Source organism: Schistocerca gregaria, unplaced genomic scaffold, assembly GCF_023897955.1.
Source record: "Schistocerca gregaria isolate iqSchGreg1 unplaced genomic scaffold, iqSchGreg1.2 ptg000304l, whole genome shotgun sequence".
In the NCBI taxonomy this organism is placed as follows: Eukaryota; Metazoa; Arthropoda; class Insecta; order Orthoptera; family Acrididae; genus Schistocerca; species Schistocerca gregaria.
The window spans coordinates 2,867,910-2,882,519 of NW_026061786.1; the positions used below are offsets into that span (position 1 = coordinate 2,867,910).

General features: G+C 45.0%; 1 protein-coding gene across 1 annotated transcript in view; it reads left to right on the forward strand.

The window, feature by feature from the left end:
• LOC126305261 (phorbol ester/diacylglycerol-binding protein unc-13-like) overlaps positions 1-14,610 on the forward strand; it is a 641,582-nt gene that overhangs the window by 588,374 nt on the left and 38,598 nt on the right. The window contains exon 7 of the mRNA XM_049992031.1: positions 5,456-5,708. Coding sequence (XP_049847988.1) covers positions 5,456-5,708 — 253 coding nt within the window. The remainder of the gene's footprint in view (positions 1-5,455; positions 5,709-14,610) is intronic.

The window sequence follows — 14,610 nt, forward strand, 5'->3', positions numbered from 1 at the left end:
CGAGGCTAATATCAGATTTTTGTTGGAGAGTTGATCTGAATTATTCAATTTAATTCACTGACTTTTTAGTGTTTTACTAATTTTCAAGGGATGGTTCTATATGGTGGGTTGAAAGTCAGAAACACGGAATCAACAGTTGTTTCCTCCTGTTATTACTGCCAGGATATTGACAGCGTTGGTTTTAGGGACCAGAGGTTACACGATGTCATAACAGTATTAATGGAATGACCTGGGTGAGGACTGAAGGGTTGAAAGGAGGGAAAGGGAGACGGTGTTACTCTTATTCTTATAGTGGTACTGGTCAATAATTTTATAGAGGGTGTGATTTACCAGAGGTAAAAAAATGTCTTAAGCATTATGGAGATTGGGTGAGATTACCTACCAACTCAGGCTTGTGTGCAATGTCCAGCCGAGGTTCGGCCAATGTGTCTTTTAGTGGGCCACGGTATTGGTGACTGTGTAAAAACCAACACTGCGTGTTCTCTAGTGAGAGTCTGCTTCCAAAGGCATACGAGTCTTTGAATCGTTGCTGCTGTGACCCTTATCAAAGTGTATCAAAACTGATATCTATTTTTCGTAATCACATGCAAATGACCCCCTCAAATTCAGGAAAAATGGTAAAAGTCTTACTTATAAATAACGTTGACTGTAAACACTGCTGACCACTACGGCAGTACCGCAAAACCACAACGGGACAAACGCCGAAATGGCATGATGCTACTGCATGTCTGGAAATGCAAACGCGTAAGATTTCAGCGTCACCGCCTGAGTAGGTAGGAGAGAAATCTTTTGCATTCCTTATCCGCCTATCGAGATTCCAGTTAGTGATTTCGCGGTGTTGTTGCTCAGTTTCGTCAGGATACTGCAACTTTTATACGAATATAGTGGTTTCAAGAGGGCCTTACTAAACGCCATACAGGATCTCGACAGCACCATGCAACTAGCGATCAGGAGGAAAGAGTTACCATTCACTCGGTCGTGCTGGATCGTATGAACACGTAATTCACCTTGTCCCATATACACGACGCTCCCCTTAAAGGACCTCAATCCCTCAGACAATAAGACGTTACGGGACTGCATATGTAGGAGGCGCTGCCTTTCCGGACTGTGTCGATCTCAACAAGGATGACACACAGGGGAAGCTCCACGAGGGACCTATTACTTCCATCGTGTCACGTTTGCGCAACTGGATCGGCACAAATTCCTCCGTGCCCCGGATATATAGGGCAGTGTAATTCGAGACGTCAGAAGTTCGGTCCACCGGAGACCTCGGCCACTTTAAACCTCGGCTTTTAGCAGACCATCAGGGTGGGAAGATACAGCAACGGAGCCTGCGACTTGCAGCGATATTCCGAGACGTGCCTGGCAGTCAGCTACGTCGTACGCTCATCCTCCATCGTTATGGATTATCAGTGGCATAGTCTTAAGTGAACCGTGGACGATAAATAGACAAGAAGAGAATAGAAGCTTTCGAAATGTGGTGCTACAGAAGAATGCTAAGCAAATTCAGAAGGATGTAAGTTGCAGTAGTAGCTTGGAGGTTTGCACTGGTTAGTGTAGCCTGGAGAGCTGCTTCAAACCAGTCTCTGGACTGAAGTCCACAACAACAACAACAACAACAACAACAGTCTTCATGTCCCACTACGATTATTCACTGTGTATTCCAGGCGTATGCCTGCTAGTGTCTGAGAAGTTATATTATTTTTTATTGAGAAGAGTTTTTCTTTTGTCATTAAACCTCTGTATTGTGGTCATAACGAATCCTTCTTTATTTTACCTGTGTCTCATTATTGCTAATCAAGCATCTCCCCGTGGGAGATAAAGCACCCTGAATCAGAAAATCGATTTGTCTGCAACAAGAAAAGTATCCACATAGACAGTGCGATGACTCCATGCCGATCGGTGTTTCGACTACGCCCAGTGACGGCGCTGGACACAGTAGCGGTACCACGCCGTCTTTTCAGACCAGTCTTCGTTCTGCTTATAGTATGACGGTGGAGGCTCCGAGGGTATCGAACGTTGCCTGGTGACATCTGCCTTCACCATCAGGGTCCAACATGTGACGTGGTGGCACGGGGTTCCATTCAGTATACAACGCGATTACCTCCTCTTGGCATAGCCGGTAATTCGGACAGTAACCGCTACATTTCTGACGTGTTAAAGTTGATGGCTCTGTGACTTCATCTTGCAACAGGATAACGCAAGACCGCACGCTGCCCATGCTCTGCTGACCTATCTCGAGTCAGATGGCGTTGGACTGTTACCCAACAATCGTCCGCCGCAATGACATGATAAACTCTGGCGTAAGTGAATGCAGTATAGAATGCCTAGCCATACTTGACCCCCGAGCTTAGATTTAATGCTCGACCGAGTTAAAGCCATCGTTTCTGACAGGCGGCAGCTCTTTGTACTTAATTTCACACGGTGTATATCGACAAATCACTCATAAATTTGATCATGTAATCTTCGTGTTATATTGCGTCAGACGAAAGTAAGATTTCATTTGGGGTCACCAATTTAATGACCAGCTGTGCACTTTCCTTTGTCTTACATCTCAACTCATATTTCCTTCAGAAAACCTGCTTTTGGTAATACGTTTTCAGGTGTATCAAACGCAGACGAATGCACAGGCGTCCGCACCAACTACTGGAACCTGGCCGTATAATCTTCAGTTTCATCACAAAATTATGAAGCATCTCTAACAACAGACGCCTCGATTCTACTAAATAGCGGATTTAGCATTGCAGTGACTAGAAATGTTCTTTTTTAAAAGTTTGTTTCCTTCTCCACTTTGAGATACATTAATTTGGCATATGTTTCTGATTATTTTTGTTGCATTTCAACAGAATTTTCTCCATCGATCTCACGTTTCCTATTACAGATTTTTAATTTTTAGTGACAAACTAACATTACTGGTGTATTAATAACTGTATTTCTTGTGAATGCCCCCTTGAATACCCTGGAATAAAACGTAAAAATAATATAATTTCCGATCCTTAAATCAAAATGGTTGCTTTCAAATTCATATTAAAAATATAGAAATATATGCTTAGCTTAGACTCAAGAATTTTGCTAACCATTTGGCTATCTAAGTAATCTACCTAAAAGCATTGGAATGACAGTCATTCAAGATACAATAGTTTTATGCATTTGCTGTCAAATGTAGTTCTTGGGGCAGTAATATACGTTCTCAAACTGCACTAGCTGTACAGTGTGAACATAAACAATCTGAAAATCTTGTAAAGGTGCTTCAGGATAGATTGTGCTGAGAAATAGTTGTGTAGAAAAAATATGAAACGTTGCTGGTTTCCGAGTTAATCAGCGTTGAAGTTAGCCATTCAGTCCGTTTGAGAGCAGATTGAAGCGGCTGACCAGAGACGTTGTCGCCAGACGTGTTCTCCCTTACACGGAGCAACACAGCGACACAAATACTTGACATGGGGCGGCACTAGGGATCGAATCAAAGCCAAAGGCTGAGCAGTGTCCTGCGCTATGAGAGCAACTGACACTAACTGTATCTGAGCGACCGCTTGAATTTTCACACGTAACGGCCTTAATGGCTAACTTCAGTGATAATTAAGTGAGAAACGGGAAAACGTATTGAGTTTCTTCTTAGCAATTATTTCTCAACACAATCACAGTATGCTGATGCAATAGCTCCGTACTTAACAAACATATGCAACTGCTCGCGCCGGCCGGAATGGCCGAGCGGTTCTAGGTGCTACAGTCTGGAACCGCGCGACCGCTACGATCGCAGTTTCGAATCCTGCCTCGGGCAGGTTAGTTAGGTTTAAGTAGTTCTAAGTTCTAGGGGACTGATGATCACAGATGTTAAGTCCCATAGTGCTCAGAGCCATTTGAACCAACTGCTCGATCGACGAAAGACCCGTACCCAAGGCAGGTAACACTAATATTGTAGAAAGGCAATAGGAGTTATCAACTAATTTAGAGGCCCATGTCATTAACGTCGATGTGTAGCAGGATTTAGGAACATGTGCTGTGTTCCAACATTATGAATTATATCGAAGAGAACAGTCTACTGACACACACTCAGTGTTATTGAGAAAGGATTTCAAATTTATTCCGTATTTTTAGATACCAAGAAGGTTTTAGACACTGTACCTCTGAAGCGGCTTGTAATCAAGTTGTGTGGTTACAGAATATCGTCTGTTATGCGATTGGATTGGTAGTTTCCTGTCACAGAGGTCATAGTTCGTAGTAAGTGACGGAAAGTCATAGAGTAAAACGGAAGTGACTTCTGGCTTTCGCCAAGGTAGTGTTATTGCCCTTGTGCTATCTATGAAAACTGTTTAGGAGACAACCTTACTAGCCGTCTTAGGCTGTTTGCAGATGATGCTATCTTTCATCGTCTAGTAGTCATAAGAAGTTCAAAACAAATCGAAAAACGATTTAGAGAAGATATCTGTGGTTCAAATGGCTCTGAACACTATGGGACTTAACATCTGAGCTCATCACTCCCCTAGAACTAAGAACTACTTAAACCTAAGTAACCTAAGGACATCACACACATCAATGCCCCAGGCAGGATTCGAAACTGCGACCGTAGCGGTCTCGCGGTTCCAGACTGCAGCGCCTAGAACTGCGTGGCCACGGCGGTCGGCAGATATCTGTGTGGTGCGAAATTGGCAGTTGACCCTACATAACGAAAGGTGTGATGTTATCCACAAGATGCTAAAACGAATCCGTTAAACTTCGATTACGCGAAAATCAGTTAAATCTAAAGCCATAAATTCAGTGAAATACCTAGGAATTGCAATTACGAGCAAGTTAAATTTAATGGAACACACAGGAAATGTTGTGGGGAAGGCGAACCAAATACTGCGATTTATTGTCCGAATGCTCACAAGATGCGGCAGATCCAGTAAAGAGACTGCCTACAATACGCTTTTGCGTCTTGTTTTGGAGTACTGCAGCGCTGTGTGAGATCTTTACTAGGTGGGATTAACGGAGTACATCCCGAAAGTTCAAAGAAGAGAAGCAGTTTTTGTGTTATCGAGGAATAGGGGAGAGAGTGTCACGGACATTGTGGAGGACATCATTAAAGTTTCCCGTTGAGCCGAGACCTTCTCGCAAAATTTAAATCGCCAGCTATCTCCTCGAAATGAAAATTATGTTGATGGCGACGTACATAATAAGAAATCATTATCATAATAAGGGAGATGAGAGCTCGCACGGATAGATATAGGTGTTCTCTTTCTCCGCGCGTTGTTCGAGAATGGAATAATAAAGAATTATTGTGAAGGTGATTCGATGAACCCTCTGTCAAGCACTTAAGTATGATCTGCAGAGTGTCGACGAAGATGTAGATGTAGATGAAACAGCCTTATAAGTTTTTCAGGCTGTTTGTGACAGTCGTGTATAAAAGTAGGAATTTCAGAACGTCGCTCCCTCTCGACAGGGTGTGTTAAGCGCAGGCACCTCGGTGTTTTCGCAGCCGGCTACTCGGAAGACAGCGACTACACGAGCGACCTCAACTACCCGGTGGGCGGGCAGCACGCCAACTCGTCGGCGTCGCAGTTCCGTGCGGCGGCGCACGGCATGGCGACGCCCGAGAGCAGCCGCGAGAACTCGTACGAGCGCGACGAGCAGCCGCCGCCGTACGGCCCGCCGCGCGCCCAGGGTCGCCACGACGAGGACATGGAGCCGCTCTCCTACAACAGCAGGCCCCGCGGCTACAAGGAGTACAGGTAGGCGCCACCACTGTCCCTCTCCCACCTGCGCTCAAGTCTCGTCCACTATGGCGGGTACAAACATATGGATCAACAAAATAAATTATTTGTAATGGCTCATTACTACAGCCACTATTTTCTAAGACTGGAATACTGATTACATATACTGATCAATCAGAATATTATGATTACCTACCTAGTAGCCTGTATGTCCACTTCTGGCTCGACCTTGAAAGCAATGAGGCCTTCGTAGGTTTTGGAGGGGGTTGGCGCTACATCCTAACTCGCAAGCCACCTGATTCCCGTAAATTCCGGGTGGGAAGGAGGGTGGAGGGGGGAGGGGGCAAGAGTTCTGACGGCACATCACAGATATTTCGTTGAAAAATACCATCTACGTCGGAAAAAGCTACCATCGTGATGGGGTGTGCGTAGTCTGCAACCAGTGTGTGATACTCCTTCGCGGTCATCGTGCCTTGCGCATCTCCAGTGCATCCGCGTATGCCCGCGTGAATCTTCCCCAATGCATCGGGGAGACGCCGCCAGTTTGTCTCCGTCCCACAATACAGGTCTCGAGCAGCTGTTCCCCTGGAAGATGACGGATTGGCGTCCTCTCGTCGGCATGACGCAGGTGCTATCGGGATTCGTCAGACCGTGCAACGCTCTGCGGCTGCGACAACAGCCGGTGCCAGTGACTCGCAGTTGCTGATGTCGTCGTGTTAACATTGACACACGCATGGGTCTTCGGCTTCCGAGGCCCATCGTTAGAAGTATATGGTGGTCTATGCGTTCAGATACACTTGTAGTCTGACGTTACTTCCTGTACAGTTCGCCACCTTTGCCGTTTTATCAGGCACCCCAGCCTACGACGTCCGACACTTGTTACGAGGAGTGGCCGCCCAACACGACGACATCTGGATGTGGGTTCAATCGGTTTCACCATGTGTTGTAGACACATACCAAAGCACTCCTCGAACACCCAACAAGTCCTGCAGTTTCAGAAATGCTCTTACCGAGCCTCCTGGCTATCACAACTTTTCTTCGGTCAAACTCAGACAGATCGCTCGCCTTCCACATTGTGCACACAGACGGCACGCTACCTGTCAGTGCATCCTGCGTGTGTCTGACCAGCAGTCATTCCTCGGCAGGTGACGCTGCTGTCGCCTCGACAGATTAATATAGATAGTAGGCTGGTGGGCACAAATTTTTAGCTCATCAGTTGCCCATTATTACATTATTCTTTTTCTAATACTCGCATTAGCACGAGACGCAATGTGCTGGATGTTCCAGCTTGCGGAACGAAAAAAATATGAGTATCTTGTTCCTCACATGACCCATCCACTACACATATACCTTGTATTGTATTTTTACGAGACTAAATGTGAGACATACGCATCACGTATCTAATGAAAATGCTTTTTTCCGAGTTCCGGGTGGTTCCTGTAAATGGACCAGAAATTACTTCATTTTTCACCTCGCAACAAATAAATGAACTAATTGACAGCACAACACAACAGCAACCACTTAATGACTTACAAACTGCTGCGGCACGTACACAGTATTATTATTATTGTTGTTGTTGTTATTGTGGTCTTCAGTTCTGAGACTGGTTTGATGCAGATCACCATGCTACTCTCTCCTATGCATGCCTCTTCATCTCCCAGTACCTACTGCAGCCTACATCCTTCTGAATCTGCTTGGTGTATTCATCTCTTGGTCTCCCTCTACGGTTTTTACCCTCCTCGCTGCCCTCCAGTACTAAATTCGTTATCCCTTGATGTCTCAAAACATGTCCTACCAACCGATCCCTTCTTCTAGTCAGGTTGTGCCACAAACTCCTCCCCAATTCTATTCAATACCTCCTCATTAGTTATGTGATCTACCCATCTGATCTTCAGCATTCTTCTGTAGCACCACATTTCGAAAGCTTCTCTTCTTCTCTAAACTATTTAACGTCCATGCTTCACTCTCATACATGGCTACACTCCATACAAATACTTTCAGATACAACTTCCTGACTCTTATATCAATACTCGGTGTTATCAAATTTCTCTTCTTCAGCAACTCTTTCCTTGCCATTACCAGTCTACATTTTATATCCTCTCTACTTCGACCATCATCAGCTATTTTGCTCCTCAAATAACAAAACTCCTTTAGTACTTTAAGTGTCACATTTCCTAATCTAATTCCCTCAGCATCACCCGACTTAATTCGAATACATTCCATTATCCTCGTTTTGCTTCTGTTGATGTTCATCTTATATCCTCATTTCAAGACACCGTCCATTCCGTTCAACTGCTCTTCCAAGTCCTTTGCTGTCTTTGACAGAATTGCAATGTCATCGGTGAACCTCAAAGTTTTTATTTCTTCTCCATGGATTTTAATACCTACTCCGAATTTTTCTTTTGATTACTTTACTGCTTGGTCAATATACAGATAGAATAAAATCGGGGAGAGGCTACAACATTGTCTCACTCCCTTCCCAACCACTTCTTCCCTTTCATGTCCCTCGACTCTTATAACTGCCATCAGCTTTCTGTACAAATTGTAAATAGCCTTTCGCTCCCTGTATCTTACCCCTGCCACCTTCATAATTTGAAAGAGAGTATTCCAGTCAACATTGTCAAAAGCTTTCTCTAAGTCTACAAATGCTAGAAACGTAGGTTTGCCTTTCCTTAATCTAGCTTCTGAGATAAGTCGAAGGGTCAGTATTGCCTCATGTGTTCCAACATTTCTACGGAATCCAAACTGATCTTCCCCGAGGTCGGCTTCAACTAGTTTTTCCATTCGTCTGTAAAGAATTCGCGTTAGTATTTTGCAACTGTGACTTATTAAACTGATAGTTCGGTAATTTTCACATCTGTCAACTCCTGCTTTCTTTGGGATTGGAATTATTAAATTCTTCTTGAAGTCTGAGAAAATTTCGACTGTCTCATACATCTTGCTCACCAGATGGTAGAGTTTTGTCAGGACTGGCTCTCCCAAGGCTGTTCTGTTACTCAAGGATTTCTACTAACCCTCGTCTTTTTACCTACTTGATCCTCTGCTGCCTTCACTATTTCATTCCTCGAAGCTACCCATTCTTCTTCTACTCTATTTGTTTCCCCCATTCCTGTCAATTGTTCCCTTATGCTCTCCCTGAAACTCTGTACAACCTCTGGTTTTTTAGTTTATCCACGTCCCATGTCCTTAAATTCCCACCTTTTTGCAGTTTCTTCAGTTTTAATCTAGAGTTCAAAACCAATAAATTGTGGTCAGAGTCCACATCTGCCACTGGAAATGTCTTACAATCTAAAATCTGGTTCCTAAATCTCTGTCTTACCATTATATAATCTATCTGATACCCTTTAGTATCTCTAGGGTTCTTCCATGTATACAACCTTCTTTCATGATTCTTGAACGAAGTGTTAGCTACGATTAAGTTATGCTCTGTGCAAAATTCTACCAGGCGGCTTCCTCTTTCGTTTCTTAGCCCTAATCCATATTCACCTTCTACGTTTCCTTCTCTTCCTTTTCCTACTGTCGAATTCCAGTCACCCATGACTATTAAATTTTCATCTTTCTTCACTACCTGAATCTTTTATCTTATTATTAATTTGATCATCAGAGCTAGTTGGCATATAAACTTGTACTACTGTAGTAGGCGTGGACTTCGTGTCTATGTTGGTCAGAATAATGCGCTCACCATGCTGTTTGTAGTAGCTTACCCGGACTCCTATTTTTTTATTGATTATTAAACCTACTCCTGCATTACCCCTATTTGATTTTGTATTTATCACCTTATATTCACCTGACCAAAAGTCTTGTTCCACCTGCCTTCACTAATTTCCACTATATCTAACTTTAATTTATCCATTTCCCCTTTTAAATTTTATAACCTACCTGCCCGATTAAGCGATATGACATTCCACGCTCCGATCCGTAGAATGTCAGTTTTCTTTCTTCTGATAACGATGTCCTCTTGAGTAGTCCCCGCCCGGAGATCCGAATGGGGGACTATTTTACCTGCGGAATATTTTACCCAAGAGGACGCCATCATTATTTAATCATACAACAAAGCTGTATGACTTTGGGAAAAATTACGGCTTTAGTTTCCCATTGCTTTCAGCCGTTCGCAGTAACAAAACAGTAAGGCCGTTTTGGTTAGAGTTACAGGGACAGATCAGTCAATCATCGAGATTGTTGCCCCTGCAGCTACTGAAGAGGCTGCTGCCCCTCTTCAGGAACCATACGTTTGTCTGGTTTCTCAAAAGATACCCCTCCGTTGTGGTTGCACCTACGGTACTTCTATCTGTATCATTGCTGCCCCTCTTCAGGAACCATACGTTTGTCTGGTTTCTCAAAAGATACCCCTCCGTTGTGGTTGCACCTACGGTACTTCTATCTGTATCATTGAGGCGCGCTACAGCACCTCCCCTGAATAAAATATCCATATTGGCAGTAGGCAATTATTACAAAACATTTTTCTTCTGCGCCGCTCCTCTCCCTAGCGATACTTGCTTGACCCACACCCTGCAGCTCTATTTAAAAACAACCAAGCTGAAAGGTGTTCACTCTACTTAGTTTGTAAATCACTTGATTGTTGGAATCTTTAGTTCTCAATGGGCAGAATGGGCAGAAACTGAACGATTTCAGCATGCCAATGCTTTGCATATGACCATTGCAACTAACGGCAAGGTCCATGGTTCGTGGGGGGAAGTTATTATTATTATTATTATTATTATTATTATTATTATTATTAGTTGCAATGGACTGCTCCCAGCGTTAATAACCCCGTCGGTACTGACCTTAGATTTTATGAACAGAAAGTCTGCATTGTTGCCAATGCCTTTGCCTTTCCCATTTTTCTTGGCTTTTATCCCGTATCTTCTTGGGATTGGCATGTATATTGTATTTGTCATTGTAGATGATACATGGTGGCCGGATGCCGCTCCTGTACGCACGCCTGCATCCTCCCTCTTGGGACGGAATGTCTGGGACAAAGTAAGATTCAAGTACTAAACCGAAAAACTTAGATGCGACTCATCAATATTTTAGAACAGGTTCAAAGTAAATACTATTTACTGTAGAAATTAACTGAACATACATATATATTAAAAATCATAGGTCACTGCAGAATGTAGATCACAATGTTACGTCGAAAAAAATGCTTCATTGTTGTGATATAATTAGCAACCGTTTTTTGTATAGAATAGGCCATAGAAGTATTATAGTCCAAAATTACTAAAATTAAACAGATATTGTCTTTATTTATCGAAGACCGGCTGACATTGCATAAACAGGTTTCTTTAAGCAGATGCTGCCACCTACTGAGAACATGCAGAAACAAAAGCGTGTAATGCACTGAAAGCCCTTCTCGTGGTGTAAAGTAATTCCATAAAATAAAATAGAATTTGGATACAGCATATACAGTGACGTGACAAATGTCATGGGGTAGCGATATGTAAAAATACAGATGACCGTAGCATCGCGTACACAGCGTATAAAAGGACAGTGCGCTGACGAATCTGTCATTTGCAGTCTGGTTACTCATGTGAGGAGGCTTCCGACGTAATTACGCCCGCACGACAGATGTTGAGACTTTAAACGCGGATTGGTAGTTAGGTCCAGACACACGCCCTGCAGAAATCATGAGGGAATCCAATATTTCGAAATATACAGTGTCAAAGGTGCGCCGAGAATACTAAATTCCAATCATTACCTCTCACCACGCACAACGCAATGACTGACGGCCTTCACTCAACGACCGAGAGCAGCGGCGTTTGCGTAGAGTAGCCAGTGCTAACTGACAAGCAACATTGCGTGAAATCAATGTAGGACTTACAAACGTATTCGTCTGACACCAGACATCGACGCGAGTGCCTCTGTTAACAGGCCAACGTCGCTTGCAGCGCCTGTTCTGGGCTCGTGACCATATCGGTTGGTGGTCAGATGAATCCCGATTCCATTTGTTAAGAGCTGATGTTACAGTTGGATTGTGGCGCAGACTCCACGACGCCCTTGACCAAAGTTGTCAAAAAAGCACTATGATGGCTCCATAATGGTGTGGGCTGTGTTTACGTAGAATTGACTCAGTCCTCTGGACGTTCGGCTACTTGGGCACCATTTGCAGATATTCATGGACGTCACGCTCCCAAACAACGATGGAATTTTTATGGATGACAATACGCCACGGCACCGGGGTGCAGCCGTTCGCCATTAATTTGAAGAATATCCAGACAGTTCGAGAGAATAACGTGTCTACCCAGATCGTCCGATATGCGTTCTATCGAACATTTATGGGACATAATCGAGAGGTCAGTTCGCGCACAAAATCCTGCATCAGCAACGCTTCCGCAGTTACGGACGGCTGCAGAGGCAGCACGGCTCAATATTTCTGCAGGGGACCTCCAACGACTTTTTTAGCTCATACCATACCATGCCGTGTTGTTGCACAATACCGGCTAAAAAGAGGTCCGTCACCACATTAGCAGGTACCCCATGACTTTTGTCATCTCACTATTATCCCACATAAGGACTGAGAAAGATATAACAATGGCAGCCTGGCATTGTCGGTTTCCACAGTGCTGTCACTTCCTCTGCATAAATATTGTTTCTGTTCTGCGTCAGTCACAAAGTCCTACACTCCTGGAAATTGAAATAATAACACCGTGAATTCATTGTCCCAGGAAGGGGAAACTTTATTGACACATTCCTGGGGTCAGATACATCACATGATCACACTGACAGAACCACAGGCACATAGACACAGGCAACAGAGCATGCACAATGTCGGCACTAGTACAGTGTATACCCACCTTTCGCAGCAATGCAGGCTGCTATTCTCCCATGGAGACGATCGTAGAGATGCTGGATGTAGTCCTGTGGAACGGCTTGCCATGCCATTTTCACCTGGCGCCTCAGTTGGACCAGCGTTCGTGCTGGACGTGCAGACTGCGTGAGACGACACTTCATCCAGTCCCAAACATGCTCAATGGGGGACAGATCCGGAGTTCTTGCTGGCCAGGGTAGTTGACTTACACCTTCTAGAGCACGTTGGGTGGCACGGGATACATGCGGACGTGCATTGTCCTGTTGGAACAGCAAGTTCCCTTGCCGGTCTAGGAATGGTAGAACGATGGGTTCGATGACGGTTTGGATGTACCGTGCACTATTCAGTGTCCCCTCGACGATCACCAGAGGTGTACGGCCAGTGTAGGAGATCGCTCCCCGCACCAAAATGACGGGTGTTGGCCCTGTGTGCCTCGATCGTATGCAGTCCTGATTGTGGCGCTCACCTGCACGGCGCCAAACACGCATACGACCATCATTGGCACCAAGGCAGAAGCGACTCTCATCGCTGAAGACGACACGTCTCCATTCGTCCCTCCATTCACGCCTGTCGCGACATCACTGGAAGCGGGCTGCACGATGTTGGGGCGTGAGCGGAAGACGGCCTAACGTTGTGCGGGACGGTAGCCCAGCTTCATGGAGACGGTTGCGAATGGTCCTCGCCGATACCCCAGGAGCAACAGTGTCCCTAATTTGCTGGGAAGTGGCGGTGCGGTCCCCTACGGCACTGCGTAGGATCCTATGGTCTTGGCGTGCATCCGTGCGTCGCTGCGGTCCGGTCCCAGGTCGACGGGCACGTGCACCTTCCACCGACCACTGGCGACAACGTCGATGTACTCTGGAGACCTCACGCCCCACGTGTTGAGCAATTCGGCGGTACGTCCACCCGGCCTATCGCATGCCCACTATACGCCCTCGCTCAAAGTCCGTCAACTGCACATACGGTTCACGTCCACGCTGTCGCGGCATGCTACCAGTGTTAAAGACTGCGATGGAGCTCCGTATGCCACGGAAAACTGGCTGACACTGACGGCGGCGGTGCACAAATGCTGCGCAGCTAGCGCCATTCGACGGCCAACACCGCGGTGCCTGGTGTGTCCGCTGTGCCGTGCGTGTGATCATTGCTTGTACAGCCCTCTCGCAGTGTCCGGAGCAAGTATGGTGGGTCTGACACACCGGTGTCAATGTGTTCTTTTTTCCATTTCCAGGAGTGTATTTAGGTGACTGTGGGTTTGAATGGTTACTTATAATCATCAGGTGGAAGGCATCTTTTACATACCTGTTCTTAGGGGCAAGTGATGACGATTTCGCCCAGAAGTTTGTGAAGTAGCAGAGATATTAGATTATGAATTGCACCGTTAATAATTACAAAAACCAGCGGCAAAACGTATGACATACCAAATGGTTTATATAAAAGGTAATTTAACGTCGTTAAACTGTATCTTTCTGCTGCACTTGACAACAGAGGCTGGTGTAATAGGCTTACGCTTCAATCTTTACACTACAATAGCCAAAATGTCGCAGCCTTGCTTTTCAGTTTTATATTTATTGGATTCGTAGTTAATCGAGAGGTCTTTTGATCTCTGTCATAAAATGACACGCAGATTACTGATTACATTGTCACACATTGACAGCAATAATTCCGTTACATGAATAATCTAATGAAAAAAAGCAAAAGGTTTCGAGAGTAGGGGGTTATGTAAAAATGAACGAGATTAATTATAGCACCAAAACATGAAATGCGTTTATTACAATAGCATTCACAGAATAAAATAATTAAAAATCTCAGGGCCGATTTGAGTGGATATGGACACGACTTTTTATGAAGGGGAAAGAGAGGGGAATGAGTGACCTAAGCATCCTTCACAATCGTTTGTCGTGTGTTGACGACGGCGGCAGGTGCTGGGTTGGTAGAGTGAGTCGCCTCAGAACTGTGCGGTGGCGAATCGGCTGCTGCACTCTGTGAACGAGCCTTCCCGGACCGGTCCCCACGTGGACTGCGCATTGTGGGTTGCGTGGCCGATGCTGTAGTACCACGTTGTCGGGAGGCGCGTGTAGACCATAGATGGAAGAGCCCCCACGTCCTCTCGCT